The sequence below is a fragment of the Penaeus vannamei genome, chromosome 10 (genome assembly GCF_042767895.1).
Source record: "Penaeus vannamei isolate JL-2024 chromosome 10, ASM4276789v1, whole genome shotgun sequence".
Taxonomy (NCBI): Eukaryota; Metazoa; Arthropoda; class Malacostraca; order Decapoda; family Penaeidae; genus Penaeus; species Penaeus vannamei.
The window spans coordinates 34,146,554-34,166,553 of record NC_091558.1 but is presented as its reverse complement, the minus strand read 5'-3'; the positions used below and the strand labels follow the sequence as shown (position 1 = coordinate 34,166,553).

Below are 20,000 nucleotides of genomic sequence, written 5' to 3'. Positions count from 1 at the left end.
TGAGACGGAGGGGCGGGCGTGATTGGCGAGGGCAGGGCGCCAACAGCTATTTTTGCTACGTTATTTCGGTGGCGCGGGCGGTTGGTTCGTCGCAGAGCCTCGGGCGCCGCCAGAGTGGTGACAGGTTGGCCGGCTCTCTCTCCTGCTCGTACTCTCCATCTCTTCGAAGACAGTGTAAGTGCGAGGGAGCTCACACTCACAGCGTCTGTGTGTCGGTGGCCGTCGTAGCAGCCACAGGTCCCAGCTCTCGCTCTCGTATCCAGGTGCGCTGCCCCGAGGGCCGACCCGAGGGACTTCCAGGCGCTCGCCTCTGGAAGCCCAAGTGTTCCCAAAGCCAGCCTCGCCCGGGCCTTCCCTGTGGTGCTCAGTGCCTTTGTGAAAGTGATCTCAGAAACAGAAATTGACGTGAAAGAGTGAACGTGCGTGTGATGGACTGATCTGTTCCTTCAAAAGTGCTGCTGATGATGAGTTTTTCTCTTGGTTCTAAAGAATTCATCGCACGTGGAAGGCCATTACTTGTAAAATCATGTCATGAAGCCTCAGTAAAAGAATTCAGTGCCAATGGAATTATAGAGCCTGGGTCTACGCTTTTCTTCAGCTCACTGGACGCACACATCGTAAATTAACCGCAGTGTCTGAAAGGCGATCAATCCCCCCACTACAGTCGCTTAGCCGTGTAGGATGTAAAGGAATATTATCAAGGAACCATTCACAGCATAACGTTTGGCACGCAAATTTCAAGTGTCTTCAGTTTAGAATTTACATCCCTGAATGAAAGCAACTCCCCGCACTAAAATACGCATCGTAACCTAGTTTACACTGTGCTTTGACTGGAATCACCTAAAAATACGAATGGAAAGGTTTATAGCACGATCTCTGTAAAACTGATATGTAAAGTCCTGGCTACATCAGATTTGAAATCATAAGTAATCCTATCTCGTGCATCCTAGTCTAAATATGGCAGTTATTCTTAAACTGACCAATTCAACATTATAAGATAAGAGAAAGGCACATTTATCTCCAAATAAATTCCATAAGTGAGTGAGTACCGTCCACCGGAATGATACCTGATTCCGTTTTCTATATTTGGCCCAGTGTCTCGTGACGTCACACGGTTGGCGCATGCGCAGGAAGGCGCCAGGCAAGCGAAACCAAACCCGAGCTATTCTTGGAGCTGAAGGAAGGTCAGGTTTGACCCACGCTAGGCAGGCTAGCACCTGGCCTGACTCACTTTGCCGCCAAGCTACCGCTAAATCCCACATTCATTAGAACGACCTCGTTTGGAGAACTCGCAGGACGGCTGTAATTTGGTTAACAATATTTTTTCGTATTTTCTCCTTTTCCATACCGTTAGTTTCTTCAACTCCAACTCCGTGATCACGCTGTCGAAACTCCACAAATAATACGAGTGGTTAATTGCAAGACCATTACAGTGTATATCCAACAGCAAATTTTGTTAATTTCCTCTTTTTAAACCGATTTATTTCATATTTTTAATATTTCGCGTAAGAGGAATCGGCGAAGCGCTGTGGCCTTTGCATCCACCAGTACTTTGCCTTATATGGAAGCCTTATCATGTTCCAGAGTTGCCCGTCATTTTACCCAACTTAATATCCTTTGCGGTGGTATTCTTTGAGTGAAATAATGCCATAAGAAACCGACGGGATTTTTATTTAATTTCTATTCATATTTTCTTGCTCTTTTCTTGGACTTGAGTGTTTGAGGAACTTGTTTAGTATGTCAGCTGTTGGTTCGACTTCGAGTATTCAGTGGGATAACGAGACAATTGCCCATTCGAAGTGTTTTGGTTCGTGAAGTGTTTTATGTTTATTGTGGAATGGAATAATGCTAAAAGTAAATGTTTCTGTTTACGTGTGACACTACTTCAGCAATGTCTTGTGGTGCATTTATTTCAAAGCGAAACCTATACAAACGTTGGTGGTCGGTTACAAACAAAGCTGTTTTCAGGCGACAAAGAAAACGGGTCCTATATGTTTAATCATGTATCCATTTTAGATGTGAACTTATCAGCCATTATAAGTTTGTGAATCTCCATACACAATGAAATTCAATTCGTGTGTTAAAACCTTCCTTACTCTTTCCAGATATAACACACCAGCACCATGTCTGACGACGAATCAGCATATTCGTAAGTATTTGTCATTATTTGGTTGTAATACTATTACTACTGTTATAAATTTTCATATACTACTGTTGTTTAAAATATTATTTTGCTTGATATTCATTCTTAAGAATTAATGGCTTGAATTTAGACTGTACCTGTATATTCTGCAATCAGTTATATAGATTCCAAACACCGTACAATCAACCATAAGTAACCTAGTCAGCCCTGATATTACACTAATATTAGCAGAACTCGATTTTATGTGTATATCAGAATAGGAGTTCCCCAAAAATCCCACATAGTTAGCCATTTACTTAAAGCATATTTGAACATTCGGAGTCGGATAGAAAAAAAAAAAATGAAATATCTCACAATTTTTTTCTATCTTTCCAGGGATGCCGAGTAAGTATGCCGACGGCCCGGTGTGTCTCCTCCACACACGTCGTCATTCGTGAGATACTCTGTACAGTCCTCAACCCCCAGCTCTCTTAACCCCGAACATAATCATAAAAAGTCCTTTTGTTGAAGGCCTACAACCCTTGGCTCTTCCCCATACCCCTTGTATGTTTATTATAAGCTTCAGTGACTAAAATAATATATATATATTCTCTTAGACACTCTAAACAAGAATGAAAGCCACTCTAGAAATGTGCAATGCATTGTTACTTTCCTCTTAACTCACGTATACAAATGAAATGTGAATGGGCAGCCTCCTTTCTATATAGTTATACTTATTCCTTGTTAAAAGTAGGCCTATGTCCTCACAAGCGCCCTGTAGATTTGTAAAAAAGATCATTCTTTTTTAATGCAGCCTTAGAATTCGTAAAAGTTGATATAGCGTTTCTCTCTCAATCTGTAGCTTGTAAACATTTTCTGTTTTTACTTTCTTATAAAAAAGGGCTTCTTCAGCCCAGCCAAAGTTGAAGTATCATTTATCTAGAATTAAGAAGCTGTGTAGTCCTAGAAATGTAAAATTATATTGTATTTTAGTGGTAGTAGTATCTGACCTTAGCCCTTAGGATTCAATCCCCGGTCATCAATTTCTTCATCGTGTTGAATCGGCTGTATATAAACAAAAGAAAGACGAAATCGTTGCTAGAATGAGTTCTGATCCTCTTGCCGACGCCCGAATCCTTTATCCCCCTGATTAGCTCTGTTTTGTCCTCCAAATTCCCCTTAAAAAAAAAATCTTGTGATCCAGCACTCTCTAAGAAGCAGATGGCATAACCCAACATCTAAAACCAAGTAAAAAAAAAAACACCATTCCGCACGCGCGTCTAAAATAACACCAATAAAACCACGAGAGAACTAAACCACTCCGAGCCTTAAGAAGCGCGGGCCGTGTTCCCCCTCGCGGATTCCAGTGATGTTCCTTTCCTTTTGTTGAATGAGAGCACTTTACAGAGCTTCCGATGAGGGAGGATATGAAGAGGAACAGCAGACTCAGCAAGTGCGAGAGGAAGTGAAAGAGAAAGTAAAGGAAGATACGGAGGACGAGGAGTAAGTCAGGAAACGACTAGCAGCCAGAGCAATTTCCTCTTTTTTTATTATCATTATTATTTTCTCTTGCGAACTTTGTTTATTATTTTCGAGATTTTCGTTTCGTTTCTCTCTATTTTTGCTCTCTTTTTTCTCTTGTTTCCAAAAAAGACCTTCCATCTAGACGAAGTTATTCTAGCTTATATTTTTTGTTCCTCCGCTAGTTCTTCTTTAAAAAAGATTATGATTTTCCTTCACACATTCGGCCATTGTTTGAGGACAGCAGCGTGCGTTCAAACAAGGCTCTTCTCGTTAGTCATTTAGCAGAAAAGCAACATTTTCCGGGGCCAGAAGTGCGTGGACCGAGACCTAGACGTAGCAGTTCCTGCTAGAGTTCCTGAAGATAACATTTGCACGTGGAGGTCCTCGTCTAACCACGCTGGCCAACTTCAGGCTGCGCGTGTCTGCGAACTCAGAATGATTGCATTAGTATATTTTCCATACATTTTAACCTTTAGATTAACTATTTTATCAATTAATCTAATTAGTTAATACCCAACACTGACGTATCCGGAATATACAGAATCCTATCCTGAGTTTGTTTCTCGCGGAATCTGAGTTGGCCCATTGGGTCTCATCCCAGAGTCAGGGAATCCTGTGTTCTGTAATCGCTGCTTCTGCGCCTTCAGTCTCTTGATAACAGAAACACATGTGTTCACTTTCCACTCCATTCGAATTTGAAAAAAAACAAAATACGATTACTAACTTCTCTTACGTTCCTCTCTTCGTCACGATCTCTGCCATGTCTTTTAACAAAGAAACAATACTAGTAAAAACACGTTATTCCAAATTCTCGCCTCAGAGTCTGCAAACTCTAACTGACTTGTGCTTGTAAATGTTCTCTCTGTTATGTGCTAAAGCTACGGTGTTATCCTCCCTGCGTTGGCCATGTGACTTGTTACGATGAAAAGCAGATATGTTGCACATGCCTGTTCCGTCACACTTCTATGATTGCACCGCATGTAAACGACAAAGCCCCGACCTCCTGTGGCGCCAGCAACAGTCCCGTGCCCCTCCGTCCGTGTCACACTGTGTCGACTCAACACACCCTCAGAACACCTCACCTTACACCCTATTTGTACATACTCCCTCCTCTTATTTTTCTGTCGTCTTAATGTTTGAGTTCATGCTTCCTGTTTGCCGTTTGAGACGTAGTTAGTGCAATGTTTGTAGTTCATTTTGCTACTGATGAGTAAGCTAGTCTGGGCATCTTATAACTATCGTAGAAGCTTGATTTTATTTCTTTCATGTCCCCCGTACAAGCTTTATACATGTGGCAATGTGGTATTAGTTGTTGTAGTATCAGACTCACATTGGAATTGCCATTTGATCATATCCTCTTTGTTTAATTAAGCTTGCTCTTTATTTTGCCATGAACTTAGCATGATAGTATAGATAATACAAGTAGTAGTATTTCCATCTTTTTCTCTCTTTCTTTTCTACTTTGTTTTGCTGATATAGTTGGGTACCATCACCCCGGTAGTTAGACAACTAACCTTTGCTCGTTGGTTCTTTCTCTTTACAGAAAGTACGTATATGCTCGCCAGTCGAACATACCTTAGTGTCAACAATGGTGACTGATTCCGCCAACCCTGACACCTTTCCCATCAGCTGATGTGCTGCCTGGCCCATCAGTTCGCCGACCTTGACATAACCACTCACCCATTATTTTATTACTACACGCTCACTAATGCCCTATGATGGGGCGACGTGCTTAGTGCTTATGAGTGTTTCTTTGTTCATTTATCTTCAGTTATTTTCGTATTTCTAATTATTTTTTTAGATAACGCCGTGTCTTAATTTCTGTTTGCATTTATTGTTCCAAACTAAATGGTGCAGATAGCAGTATTAAATAGCCAGCCTTTTTATTTTTAATCTTTATTTTAATTATTTTCAGTTTTAAAGTATGCTTATTTGTTTTGCTAATGATTTATCTACTAAAATGCATCAACAATTTAGTTAAAAAGGTTAATACATGCATGAATATACAAATTATTTAAAAGAATATTATCTTCCTAACTTGCAGAACAGAATCGTCTTCATTTTATTATTAACACAGAAGTCTCCCTCGTTAACCATAGATATATTTCACATGTATATATTTATAAAAGTCTCTTGCATGGTGAAATAAAAATTCGTTTTTCAGTCCGAGAATTGCTAACGTCCACATAAACCTCGTTTTCCTTATATCCAAAAATGATATATGGGAATTCTATATACATATATTCATCCCTTTATATTCCTCAAAGGCAGAATATCTGATTTGCTCCTTTGTATCTGTAATCAGTGTTTTGATAATTAGTTAAATCTTATTCATTGATAAGATTTACCCAAAAAAGCCGACAATGTGCCTCATTTTCCTCATTTTCTTCCTCATTAGGATGTGATATTAATGCGATTTTTTTTTTACTTTCTTCCTTTCATCTCCGTCGCTGCCCGTCTACAGGAGGAGGAAGAAGTAAGTGTTTGTGGCTTAGTTTATTTTATTATGTACTTTATTTTATTATGTACTTTCTTTGATTCCCATTTATTCATTTAGAGTTGTTACTTTTTTAAGATCATATGTTCCTCTTTTCTAAGAGTTGTCAAATAATATATTCAGATATATAAATTTAGGAAATTCACTACTTTATTTTTTCATATTTTATCTTAATAAACAGTTGTATATATTTCTCTTGCAAACGTCAAATCTTTTATTCTGATTATATCCTATATTTTCTATCTATCTACCTTTCTGTCCATCTATCTATCTGTGTATATCTATCTCTATCTATCTATCTGTCTGTCTCTCACTGTGTCTCCCAATTCCTCCCCCCACCTCTTTCTCTCTCTCTCTCTCTCTCTCTCTCTCTCTCTCTCTCTCTCTCTCTCTCTCTCTCTCTCTCTCTCTATCTATCTATCTATCTATCTATCTATCTATCTATCTATCTCTATCTCTATCTCTATCTCTCTCTCTCTATCTATCTCTTCATTTCTCCCTTTTCCTTTTCTCCTTTTCTCCTTAACCTGCTTTCCTCCTTCCTTCTTTCTCTTATCCCCACCTCCCCTCCTTCCCTCCCACCTCTAATTCCCTCTCCCCATCTATGTATCTTACTCTCCTTCTAACTTCTATCTTGTATTCCCACCCTTATCTCCTCCCCCTTTACCGCATCCCCCCTCTTTTCCCTCTCCCCATCTATATATCTTACTCTCTTTCAACCTTCTATCTTTTATTCCCACTCTTATCTCCTCCCCCCTTTATCGCACACCATCTAACCCTCTCCTTCCGCCGCAGGGGAGATGAGGGGGCCAACTTCCTTAAGAACCGCCAGCAGATGAAGATGTCTGAGCTGGACGAACAGCTGGCAGAATACATCGCTGAGTGGAGGAAGCAGAGATCCAAGGAGGAGGATGAGCTCAGGAAACTCAAGGAGAAGCAGGCAAAGAGGAAGGTGAGGAAGAGGGGAAGAGGGAAAGGGGGGATTGAGAGAGTGAGAGAGGGGAAGGGAGGGAGAAAGGGGAATTGAGAGAGTGAGAGAGGGGAAGATGGAAAAGGGGAATTGAGAGTGAAAGGGGAAGAGGGAAAAGGGGAATTGAGAGAGTGAGAGAGGGGAAGATGGAAAAGGAGGAATTGAGAGAGTGAGAGAGGGGAAGGGAGGGAATGAGAGAGGGAGGTATAAACGGAGAGAGGGAAAAGAGAAGCAATTGAGACAGTGAGAGAGAGAGAAAAAAAAAACAATTGAGAGACATAGTGGGCGAGAGAGTGTGAGAGTGGAAAAGAAGTTAACAGATATAGTAGAGATTGAGAGATAGATAGAGAGAGAGAGAGGAAAATAAGTTGAAGGACATGATAAGAATGAGAAGATGAAAAGAAAGAAATATATATTTCCCTCGCCCTCTCCTTCAGCGACTCACGCCTCCTTCCCCTCCCACAGATCCTCCGCGCTGAAGAGGAGAAGAAGCTGACCGAGCAGAAGAAGGCCGAGGAGGAGCGCAAGCTTCGCGAGGAATCCGAGAGGAAGCAGAAGGAACAGGAAGAGAAGAGGAAACGCCTCGAGGAAGCCGAGAAGAAGCGCCAGGCCATGATGAAGGGATCCAGCGTAAGTTGCAAAACCCTCTTTGTGAGATCTTTTAGTGGATGGAAGGAAGAGAGAGAGAAAGGTTTGCAGGAGGTGCCGGTCATGTCGGCGGCACTCCCGGACACCACACACTGTCTAAATTTGATTTGTTGGACAGGAGATATTACGAGGGCGCGCCTGCGCTCTTCGTTTCCACACTGGACATCATTCTGCTCCTGAATATGTTATTGGATTGTCATTATATTTGCCTTCGATGCTTAAATTACATTATTTTTCTCTCTCATTTCAAAGTTGATCCTCATTCACTCCCGTAGGATTCACGAAATAGCACGTTGCAATGGCTATCATAGCTTAGACGTAGTCCAACCTTGCACCACAGCTAGCGAGTACATGTTCCCGCCAACAGTACCCCATGAATCCCCCGGTTTCCCCACCAACATTCCCTTCCATGGACCCCAAGACCACCAACAAGGTCCATCCTCTTAGAATCGGAAGCTTTTCCCCCCAATGCTATTTCCCCGTCAATAGGCTTACAATTCGAAGCTTTTCCCCAGAGACACAGATGATTGGAAACCCTCTGGCTCGGCGCTTAATAGCATCTTGCCTTAGCTTAGGTTGTTCCTTCGAGCGGTGGCTGACTGTTCAATGACATGACACTTACGATACACCTACTTTGCACCCACCTAGCCCTTGAGAGGTTCACCTAGCCCTGTAGCAGCACTCAGACTGCCATGGGGTTCAAAGCAGTAGAGCTAAGGTTCGTCGGATTCAACATCTCAGACCTTCGTACCCTGCTTCGAGACTATAGACGAATGAGGCTGTTTAATATAGTCGTTCAGTGAGCATTTATTATGCGGTAGTTCAGTAAAGACGAATTAAGCATTAGTTCACCACCAGAGCAAATTGAAAGATATAAACAACATTATTTTCGCCATGAGGTCTGAAGAGGTCTGCAAGGCTCGTGCTAGCGAAGCCAACTGGAATGTTGAATCTGATAACCGATAGTTATGCATCATAGGAATGCATGGTGCAAGGTGATGAAGCTTGCATATTTGAGAAATAGACTTAATGGATATTCTCCATTAGATATTGATGATGATGTATAATCCTCGTGTGATGAATTCCATTATACATCCTTAAATGGAGACGAAAAAAATGTAGCTGTTTTTATCATGACTTTTTTCCTCTCTCCTTTTATTATTTTTAATAGCTTTTCTTAGTGTTATTTCAGACAGATTTATTTTGTATAGAACAAAATGTTCCCATCCGATTTTCATTTTCTTTTTCAGGAGGTGAGAAACTCATTCTCCTGAAGAAATGGATAATTATATTCCCCGTAGAAAGTATATGCACGCTCCCCAATTTAAGCCCAACAGCTGATAACTGAATACTCCTGCCCGTATTTCCAGAAAGTTCTCTTTAACCAACTTCACTCATTTAACATGGAAGAGTTTCTCGTGCTGGTTGGTTTGGTTTGGATTGCCTTCGTGATAACACCATCTTTTTCTCTCGCATTTCATACTTTCTTTACAGTTTAACAAGTTTCTTTCATTCCGTAAATATTGTGGCAATATATTATTTGTTTCTGTTTTATTTTTTGCATTGATTTCTTCTTTCTTGCCCACTATCTTGTGCTCCCCCCGCTCGCCCCCTTAATTTTTTGTCCAAGACACAACAAATCGTGATCTCGTTCAGTTTCCCCTCCGAGGTTATTCATAAAGAAAACGGAGTGCAGGAGGAAACCCATTTTCTATGTTACACCGTGATTTCCATATAATGTATGTGTGGCCCTCCCTTTTTTATCTTTATTCTGCGTGATTCTGTTTTGCTCTTCTTTCAGACACCTGATTGTTGGTCATTGGGTTCACTGTATCTGTACTTTACTATGTAATCCTCACCACTGACTAATATGGTGTTGTACTCTATGTAAACGTGTTCTATGTGGCAGTTTATATATATATATATATATATATATATATATATATATATATATATATATATATATATATATATATATATATATATATGTATGTATGTATGTATATATGTATATATATTTATGTTTATGTATATATATATATATATATGTATGTATATATATATATATTTATTTATAACGTACATATATATACATATACATATGTATACATATGTGTGTATATATATATATAAATATATATATATATACATATATGTAAGTATATTTGTGTGTGTGTGTGTGCGTGTGTATGTGTGTGTATATGTATATGTAATATATATATATATATATATATACATATATTTATATATATTACATATATATATATATATATATATATACATATATGTATGTATGTGTGTGTGTGTGTGTGTGTGTGTGTGTGTGTGTGTGTGTGTGTGTGTGTGTGTGTGTGTGTGTGCGTGTGTGTGTGTGTTTATGTGTGTATACAGTATATGTATGTATATATGTATATATATATATATATATATATATATATATATATATATGTATGTATGTATGTATGTATGTATGTGTATATATATGTATATATATATATATGTATGTATGTATGTATGTATGTATGTATGTGTATATATATGTATATATATATATATGTATATATATATATTTATATACATATGCACATATATATATATACATACATATATATATATATATATATATATATATATATATATATATATATATATATACAAACACACATACAGACGTTCAAATCAAAACTATTTTGGAGCTATTACTCTCACAAAAGATATCACAAACGAAAGTCATGTACATAGCCTTTGTTATGATCATAAAGACAAGACTAAACAATGCACAAGAGCCTAGCAGTTGGAATGCAAGACACCGCTGCCTCCGCCTCTCGTTCTTCGCTCTGACACATTCTCTTCTTCCAGGATGGCGTCAAGAAGTTCGGCGTCAAGAGCGGTGGTGACAAGGTGGGTTCCTTAAGAAGTTGGTTTGATGGATATATATTTTTTTTTATAAAGGTGAATGATAAAGATGGATATGTATAAAAGAGAAACTGCAATATTGTCGTTTCGAACAAATTTGATAAGTGTTTCAGGTCCTTCCTCTTTCCTGATTTTCTTTGATCACTTATCCAGCTTTTCCTTGATCCCCTCATTTATTCCCTGTATCTGCCACTCCCTCATTCCCTCCGTTCCCCCTGTCCTAACTCCCTCGAATCCTCATCCACTCCCTCATTCCCTATTCCCCGATACCCCAACACCCAGAATCCTCATCCAACCCTTTGTACCCAATTCCCCGCTACCCCAACGACCCGAATCCTTATCCACCCCCTCATTCCCTATTCCCCGCTACCCCAACGCCCCGAATCCCCACCCACTCCCTCGTTCCCAACACCCCGCTACCCCGACGCCCCCGCCCCCTCACTCCACGTGTGACTGACCCCGCCCTCTCTCCCGCCCAGTTCTCCAACATCCAGGCGGCCAAGGGCGAGCTGGGCAAGACCCGCGAGCAGCTGGCCGAGGAGAAGAAGATCGCGCTGTCCATCCGCGTGAAGCCCCTCTGCGTCGACGGCGTGGGTGCGTCCGCCCTCCGCCAGAAGGCCGAGGAGATGTGGAACCTCATCATCAAGCTGGAGACGGAGAAGTACGACATGGAGGAGAGGATGAAGCGACAGGACTACGATGTAAGTGGGCTGGCTGGAGTAGATGGAGGAGGAGGAGGTGTCTGGGGTGGAAGTAGGTGGAGAAGGAGGAAGGGAGGAGGAGGAGGAGGATCTACTGGAGGAGTAAATGGGAATTAAGTCAAGTTGATTTCATTAATATTTTCGTTCATTTTGATCTTAATAGTCTTAGATTAATTCTCTTTCCAATTATTTTGATAATAATTTGCCAATCACTGACAAAGAGTACATTATGATTATCAGTTTGTTCATATGTTGAATTTTCTGGAATACACTTGCACATAACAATTAACTTATTCGATCAAAGTCTGAACCATTGTTAAAATAACCCTCAATGTCCATTATCCAACCCGATGTTCCTTTCCAGCATGTTATTTTAAGGAAGTCATTCTATTTTTCGTTTTAATTTTTTACATTTTTTGACAAGCTTTTAATCAATCAACCTTTTTATTTTGCTTCCTACCACCCCTTTCAACAACAACAACAAAAATGCTATGCCTGTAATGCTGTCCACCAATCCAGATTTAAGCCATTGGCCATCAACGTGCATGACACTATGAAATCGGTTAACATTTTTTTTAACCTCCTTTGCAATTCTCATATTTTTCGCCCCCAAAATCTAAAACCAAAAACGCTGGATATTTTTGAGTTTTTGGATGACCACCCGAATTTTTTGGGCTTCAATTTATTTTTCCTTTGCCTTTTTTCCCCCATCTTTTTTTGGCCAGTGCATGACCCGAAATATTTTTTCAAGGGATCAGTAATTTTTTTTCTGTATCCTTCAACTGAAAAAAAATGTGAATGAAAAAGGAAAATGTCCAAAGAAATCACGAGACGAGCCCTGCATGTACCCGGTCCTTGAGATCCAAGAAATGAAAGACGAGAGGAATCCTTATTTTCTTTTAAAGGAAAGTGTCATTTACAAGTTCACTCTAAACCCGCGAAACACACTCTCTTTTCTCTTAATACATCTATCTTAAATAAGTACCCATTGCTATCAAGTGGCTTATAAATGACACTTGGGGGAAAAAAGTAAATAAGTTTTTTCCCTCTTACAAGACGAACAGTGATTCGTTTGCCCAGAAATAATCAACCGGGAGCGAATTCCTGGGTTTTCCCCCGTTAACAGACCTTCCACGAGTATGTAGTCTTACCTGGACCGGTGCTCCTCTTAAACTTCCCTGGTACTTATATTCTTTCTTAAAACAAGGCAGGCTCTTATCGGTAGCGTCCTTAGGCTTTTTATTCTTTTTTTTATTCTACATTGTTTTTAAGATATCCAGAGAATCTTTCTTTTTTCTACAAAATGATTTAGAAAAAAGGAATCGCAATTAACAATGCCCTCTGGGTTACCCATATTACAGCTGAAGGAGCTTAGGGAACGTCAGAAGCAACAGCTCAGGCAAAAGGCCTTGAAGAAGGGTCTTGATCCCGAGTAAGTCCTAAAACCGAGCCAGTCAATCGCTCACTCGCTCATCTCACCTTCACCAAATGTCAGTTCTCATCTCCTTTTATGAAGCATCGGTGCATTTCTAAAGAGATCGTCTCGACAGGCTCATCAGACTTGAATAGATTCTCTCAGCATCTTGAGTTCTCACATTCGTCTCTTCGGAGGGGAGGGGGGAGGGGGGGAGGGAAGGGGAGAAAGACAGGGAGTCGGAGAAACTACGGCTTCGGTGCGAATTCCCGCCAATTATTTTCTTTGCCAATTTTAACTAATTTTCTGCATGGCTGATCTGCGACTAACCGGTATATGACATGCTATTAGATATGACTTAATTAGACCACTTGTTCTTTTTTATAAAGAAATTGGTAAAACTATGTTGTTCCCTTTCTGTATTTTGTAGAATAGGTTGTGACAATCAACCTTTTCTTAGAAAAGAAATACCCACTTATTCTAAAAAAAAGAAATCTGTATATAAAGTATTACTCTAGAGCACTAACAAAACCCCTGACCACCAGAACGTCTTTTCTTCGTGTTTGCCAACCCTGACCTCTTACGACCTCTTTTGCCCTAAATAAGCCCCTGCGCAGCCTGCGACGAGGAATCTCTTTGACCCACGATTTTGTGCTATGGTTTTACAGCTGAAGGAGTTGAAAGAGCGTCAGAAGCAACAGCTCAGGCAAAAGGCCCTGAAGAGAGGCCTGGAAGCGGAGTAAGTCCTTTGGTTACACATCTTCATCTGCTTCAACCAAACAAAGCAATCTCACTTTTTTTCTTTTGTCTCTCTCTCTCTCTCTCTCTCTGGCTTTACCGGATTCAGATATTTGTTGCATGGGACCTCACCCTCGCTCTTTTTTTTATTATGATGTATATTTTCTTTTTTTGTAATTTGCCCTTTTTATTTCGCTCGGCATAAAAGGGGCTCCATGATTTTACAGATCATGTGGCCTTCTTTGGTCGCTTTATTTTGTGAGGAAACGTTATTTTTCTTTTTTAAACAATTTTATATATGGATTAACTTTTAATGATCTGTTCATTTTTTCTAATTTTTATTTCATCATCTGTTCATTAGTTCTATTTTGTGTTCTTCACTTTTTGTGGAAAGAAATTGTCGTCGTTTGATATACTTACGAACGGTTCGTCCAATGTGTGACGTCATCATGTCTTATCGTCTGTGCGCTTCTTACGAAAACGCTATCACGTCGTCCGGTGTTCGTTGTGTCTTGCCTGCAGTTCTTCCACCTTTTTTTCCTTTTCTAAATATTCTTTTAAAACTCTAAGTTGATGTCCATGTTGTTCACACGCAGTAGAATGAGTTTTGTGCATTCTACTGCTATCCTAAAAATTAATCATAAAAAGCGCGAAGTACCTATTGGTAATTTTGCTAGGCTTAGATTTCTTTAAAAAATAAAAGACGTACGTTATTTCTTCTTCTTTTTCATTGATAGTGTCAATAAATGCAAGATCAAATCCGTTTCTTCCGCACTTTATCGTTGTCTTGCGCCGGCAACTCAAGAAATCGCGGTTTCCCTTTTCTCTTACCCCCTTTCTTCGTCTCTCTTTCGTAATTCTTATTCTCCTTTACTACCTCTACCTGGCAAACTTTCCTTAACTAATATTTCTCTACGGCAGAATAAGAAAGGTTTGGAACCTGTGTAGTCTCCTTAGAAGTAAATATAAACAAGCAGTAGAGTATAAAACAGAGGTAGTTTTTGGTGTGATGTAAATAGTCAAAAAGAAAAGTACAGGTAAATAGATCCATTTGTGTTTTGCAGTAGTTTCATAGAGTAATTAGTCTCCTTAGATTTTGGTAATAGATTTTACTGGTTACCTTTTCACGGTTCGTTTTTTTTTATCTAGAGACAAACCGGATTGATTTCGGATGATGGTAATTCTTTTAAGTTTCAAAAACAGGATTGCTCGTTCTAACAATCATCACAGGTATGATTACTCTCATCTCAAACTAGAAAATGAATTATCTAAATTTGCACAGTATGGTATCATTTGTCATTTCACCTGTAGGTTTGTACACCTGCACATGTCGATAGCTGTAATGGTCACAGAATTAGCTATCATGATCGCTGAGCAAAATTATTCATTCTTTTCCTTAGACCGCGGAAACAACAGCACACAATCGGGTTACACGAATTTCATATAGCGAATGAGGATCACTTTTAGCATGTTGCCGTGTAGGTCATTCACACCGCTAGGCCTATCGGACTCATTCTCGGCTTTTTGGCTTTGTGTGGCAGCGGTAAAACAAGAACGTTTAAGAATTCACGTATCTGTTATACATCGAAGAAGGATCTGAATAAGGAATCAAAATCAAAGGTCAAATTAGAAAGAAAAAATGAAAATTCAAAATTCAGAGTTCCATTTGATGAAGTTTTTCCTTGCTCTCTTAGCGCCCACAGGCCTAAAAGTCTCAGAATTTGGTCCGCGTGTCTTCCTCATCAAATGAAAAGAATGCGTTGTCTATATATAAATGTTTTCATGTTCAGTTTGTCCAGACTCTAATATACATGTTTTGTTTTTTGTATATGTATTCTTATTTTTTTCAATATTCATTTATTTGGGTCATTTGACAATAAAGGACTAACCCAGCTCTTTAAAATGCTAACTTAACGACATGTTCATGTTATTAATTTTCTTCTTTTTTTGAAAACATAATTAGCGTCTGGATTTGACTTTGAGAGCAGTTTCGTATTAATGTCATCAAGGTACTTTAAGTAATTCCGAAAGGTTTGCACCCAGAAGGAAGTTTTTGGTACCGATGACTTTAATAAGAACTATTGTGTCTCGCAACTACAATACATAACGGCCTCATTTGCATAAACAGCTTGTATGGGATCTCACTGACATTTCTTTTAGTTCATTTCATTTCTCGTTTTTTTAATTTCCGTTTCTTGTTTCTAGATTTCCTTTGAATGATATATTGAAATGTGATATATGAGTATAATGGCGGAGTATTCTCTACCATTTTCATTAACTAATCGCTTCCCCTTGCGTTCCATCAGGGCTCTCACCGGAAAACACCCGGTAAGTTCCGCGTTGGATAAATTTCATTAGTTTACGTTCTCGTTTCATATCTTATTGAGTTTATGTAATCTCCCATTTTAGCGTTTGTTAGCAGCTGAACATTCACTTTTAAATGAGATATTTATTCATGAAACCATATTTTTTCTGCTTATATTGTCACATTATATTTAGATTAGTTCCTCTTTTTAAAAATAAATAAATAAATATAGATAGAGAGATATAGATAAAGATATTCAAGAAAACAATACGTTGAAGAGATTAAATACATCCCCACGTTCCCTTTTTCTTGCTTAGGGGGAAATTTCCCCAATGACCCGCCATTATTTAGGGGAAAAAGCCCTCGCTAAGCCCCCCTTTTCCCCCAACAGCCAAAGATCCAGACCGCCTCCAAGTTCGAGCGACGCACAGACAGGAGGACTTATGACGACAAGAAGAAACTTTTCGAAGGTGTAAGTATTTTTCTTTTCTTTTCATTCTTTCTCTCTTCGTGGAGGCGACACTTCTTCTACAGTCTTTCTTTTGGTTTTGTTTATATTCTCTTTTGGTTGCTGATGAATAGGTACTTATTATCTTATGGTTTGTTTACTGTTTTATTTGAACACAAAATTTGCTTTATTAATGTCCATTTGGTTTGCGTCGTTCAGTCTGTTCGACGTAAACACTAAAAAAAAAACATTTTATTTTAGTTTATTATTTCTACTTGGCTTTTGAAAAAAAATGTGAAGTATATTTATTTTTTAAGATTTATTATTAAGTTCTATTAATAGTTAAGTTATCTTAAGTTATTTAAGTTAAGGTTTACTTTCCATACATTTCTTTTTTTCCTTTCACATTTCCTTTCGATCTCTTGGACAACTATTAACCTTTCAATGGCTTCTTTTTCTAATTGACTCTACAAGATTCTTATATAGTAGGTAGATCATTTTTAGCTAATGATCACACGCTATTTAAAAAAGTAATGTTTCTTGTCACACTTCTCTTTTTCAATTTATTTCTTTGTGCCTAATCTGTAGACGGCTTCTTTTTCTCTCTTTCTAATATCTGGAAACGACAACTAATATCTTCAACATGAGTAGAGTAAAAAAAAAATCGCAATACGCTAGGTTAATTCCCTTTGAAAACGAGAGAAATCAAAATCTGGATGAGATTTCAAAAGAGTTTTAAAAAAAAAAAGTTCAAGTCAAGGTATACTTGTGAAGTTCTTTCCGTAAGACACACAATCCAGTGCCGTCTCGCCTTACACACAGGGTTGGGATATAGTTATCAAGGAAGACATGGAGAAGCTGTGGAAGGAGAAATACGAAGAGTTCATGTCAAGGACAAAGAGTGAGTAAAAAGGGTTACTGGATGATCAGAAACGCTTTGTTGCTGCGCTAGATCCTCTCTTTATTTCTTTTATTTTCGTCCGTTTTTTGGCACTGCTCCTGCCTCATAGCGTATCCTTACTCGAAGTACCGTTTGGATACTTCCTCGTCTACTTTCCGTTTCGTCTTTTTCTTTTCTTTTCTTTCGCTTTCTTTAGTTTAGAGGAGTTCTCAAAGGTGAGAGTTTGTCCAGCGCCTTCCCTCCCCCTTTCTCTTTTTCTTTCCTTAATGACCTGGTGACATTTACCACCAGGGCTGGGAAGTTGTTCACAAAGAAGTTCTCCAGAAACTTTGGGAGGAGAAGTATGAAGAGTTTATGGGCAGGACGAAGTGTAAGTACAAGAGTTGGTGACCCTCTCAAAGCCAACCCCCCCAAGCAACGCCCCCCCCCCCCCTGGTGTCCACTTCCCCGTCTTTTTCCCACTCTAAAAGAAAACACACACTTCCTTGTGGTGAATTCCTGCGGAGTGCGTGCGTTGCCGTCAGCCCTTCTCTTTCTGGTGTTGGCGACGCCACGGTCTGGCCCCCTTGCCCCTTCATCGCCCCCCTTTCTTACTTTTTATCCCTTTATGACCTCCAAAAAACACTTGTACCTCCAGGGCTGGGAAGTTGTACACAACGAGGAGCTGGAAAGGTACTGGAAGGACAAATACGAAGAGTTTGTCAACAGGACGAAGTGTAAGTACGGGCGGCTAACACTGGACACTGTGTTCAAGAGAGCAGGAATGGCCCATGGCGTCGCTCGCTCGTAGTTTCAGAGTAGACGTTGAGACTCCGCCGCGGACTTGACACGAGCGCGAGGGAGCGCATGTCCTGCAGTCGGTCTCGTACGCGTGCCGGGGACTCCCACGAGCATGACTCGCATGGTCCGGTGAGGGATGACCTCAGGGGCAGGCTACTGAGTGCATGACAGGGTGTCCAAAGCACGGCGTATGGAGAGGGACATGCGTGCACACACACACGTGTTAAGTCTGCGGCAATGGGAGAGGGGAGAGAGAGAGAGAGAGAGTGAGCAAAAGGGCCAGAGATTCTTGTCTTTAGCTCCTCATGCTGCGCCCTCTCTCCCTCCACCTCCCCATCCCCGCTCATGTAGTCCCCCTCCCCACGCTCCCACGTGGGAGTGTGGAGTAGTAGTTCCATCCCCCCCCCACCACTCCTACCCCCACTCTTATCTTTCGCGGAAATGACCCTTCAAGCTGACCTTGGATCATTCCAGTATCTAGCGGACACGGCTGCGTCCCCTCCACACAAAGCCTGGTTTAACGCCAATGAAGCAAGCAAAGATATCCGCTGACTGATCTAGTCTTGTTTATTTTTACTCAATTTCAGCTATTTATTTGGTTGATAAACGTTTACCCTTGCTATATTGCCAGTAAGACCCGTCCCTCCATTTTATTTCAATGCTTCTTTTAGCTAAGTCCTTCGAGAATCACTCTCCCCCCCCCTCCCTTCTCAACCTTTCATTTTGACAATTTTATCGTTACGATTTTGTAATGACGCAACGCCTCCTTTTTGTCTAAATAGTGACGAGGTAAAGATTTTTTCGCTTTTTTTAATTTCTCAAAGAAAACTCGTTTTGTACTTTTATCTCAGCAGGAAACTCGGGCCATGACACCTGCATTTATACATATTTAGATTTTTTTCCCCAGCACCCACATACATCCACGCAAATGTGAATCCATTCCCCCCTCTTCCCCCCTTTTGTTTGTCCCCTTTGACTCCCCTTCCCCCTTTTTTTTAAATGTGTGCCCCGCCCCCACCACCGCCGCCTTCCCGCGCGTTTTCTAACGGTTTTCGGGTGACCCTTATTTTTCTTAAGAGAAGAATTTGTAAAACCCTCCCTCCTGTTTTATGATCCGACTGTGGACTGTGAAACTAAACTGTCCCTCTCTGTTTGCTTCCTCTCAGGGACTTATTGACACTGCGGGAGAAGAGCGAGAGAGGAAATGGAACGAGCTTAAATCGTTATTTGAGTCCCGCCAAAAGAGTAAGTTGGAGAAGAAGCGAGTGAACTCCGTGCATTCTCATTGGCGCTACTTCGGTCATTTTTATTTTATTTCTCCTGTCTGGAATAATCACTGCTACATTATTATTATCATTACTGTTATTATTAATCGTCGTTATTATTTATTTTCACTTATTATTATCATCTTAATTTCTTCTTTATTTTCGGCTGCATTTGGATGTATTTCAAGAAATTATTTTCCAACACAAAGTTACTGTTACAATAACCCTTGATTTTCCAACATGGCGCCCATACTGATCGCGCGCTGCTTAACAAACATTTCGTTTTCTTTTATTTGTGTACTTTCCGGCCGCAGTTACCCAACCTTCTGGCCAGACGGGCACATATTTTTATTCTTATTAATGATACGTTACTATTATTATTTTATTTCAAGTTGCTTTCCTCTCTACGCTCTCGCAAAACTACTAAAAGTGAATATGGCGTCGCAGATGCATGCTTAGTTATTTTCCACGTAGTTGATGGTGACAAACAAGTCATCATCGTATGACAAAGGTTCATGAAGGTTTATCCTACTGTATGATTCCTGCCAACCGAGCTACGTGTCTGCAGTAGGTCTTCTTGTGTGGATGAAGAGTAGTGTACATGTCTTTTTTCAGCTTCATTAGCACTGCGCATGCTTCCTCCAACTCATTACTGACGGTCATTTTCATATATTCACTGGTGATGCTATGTCCCCGTGTATTCTCGTCTGAGAGTAAGTATACATATATTGGATGATGTAATGTGTATATTTTTTTAGTTTTGTTCAATCC

General features: G+C 39.9%; 1 protein-coding gene across 1 annotated transcript in view; it reads left to right on the top strand.

The window, feature by feature from the left end:
- The first annotated feature begins 6,916 nt into the window (after positions 1-6,916).
- The window catches only part of up (Troponin T, skeletal muscle), a 14,579-nt gene continuing 1,495 nt past the window's right edge, over positions 6,917-20,000 (top strand). The window contains exons 1-8 of the mRNA XM_070126540.1: positions 6,917-7,095; positions 7,579-7,743; positions 10,621-10,662; positions 11,157-11,378; positions 12,740-12,810; positions 15,837-15,858; positions 16,227-16,307; positions 17,822-17,900. Of these exons, the coding sequence (XP_069982641.1) occupies positions 6,979-7,095; positions 7,579-7,743; positions 10,621-10,662; positions 11,157-11,378; positions 12,740-12,810; positions 15,837-15,858; positions 16,227-16,307; positions 17,822-17,900 (799 nt within the window). The 5' untranslated portion in view covers positions 6,917-6,978. The remainder of the gene's footprint in view (positions 7,096-7,578; positions 7,744-10,620; positions 10,663-11,156; positions 11,379-12,739; positions 12,811-15,836; positions 15,859-16,226; positions 16,308-17,821; positions 17,901-20,000) is intronic.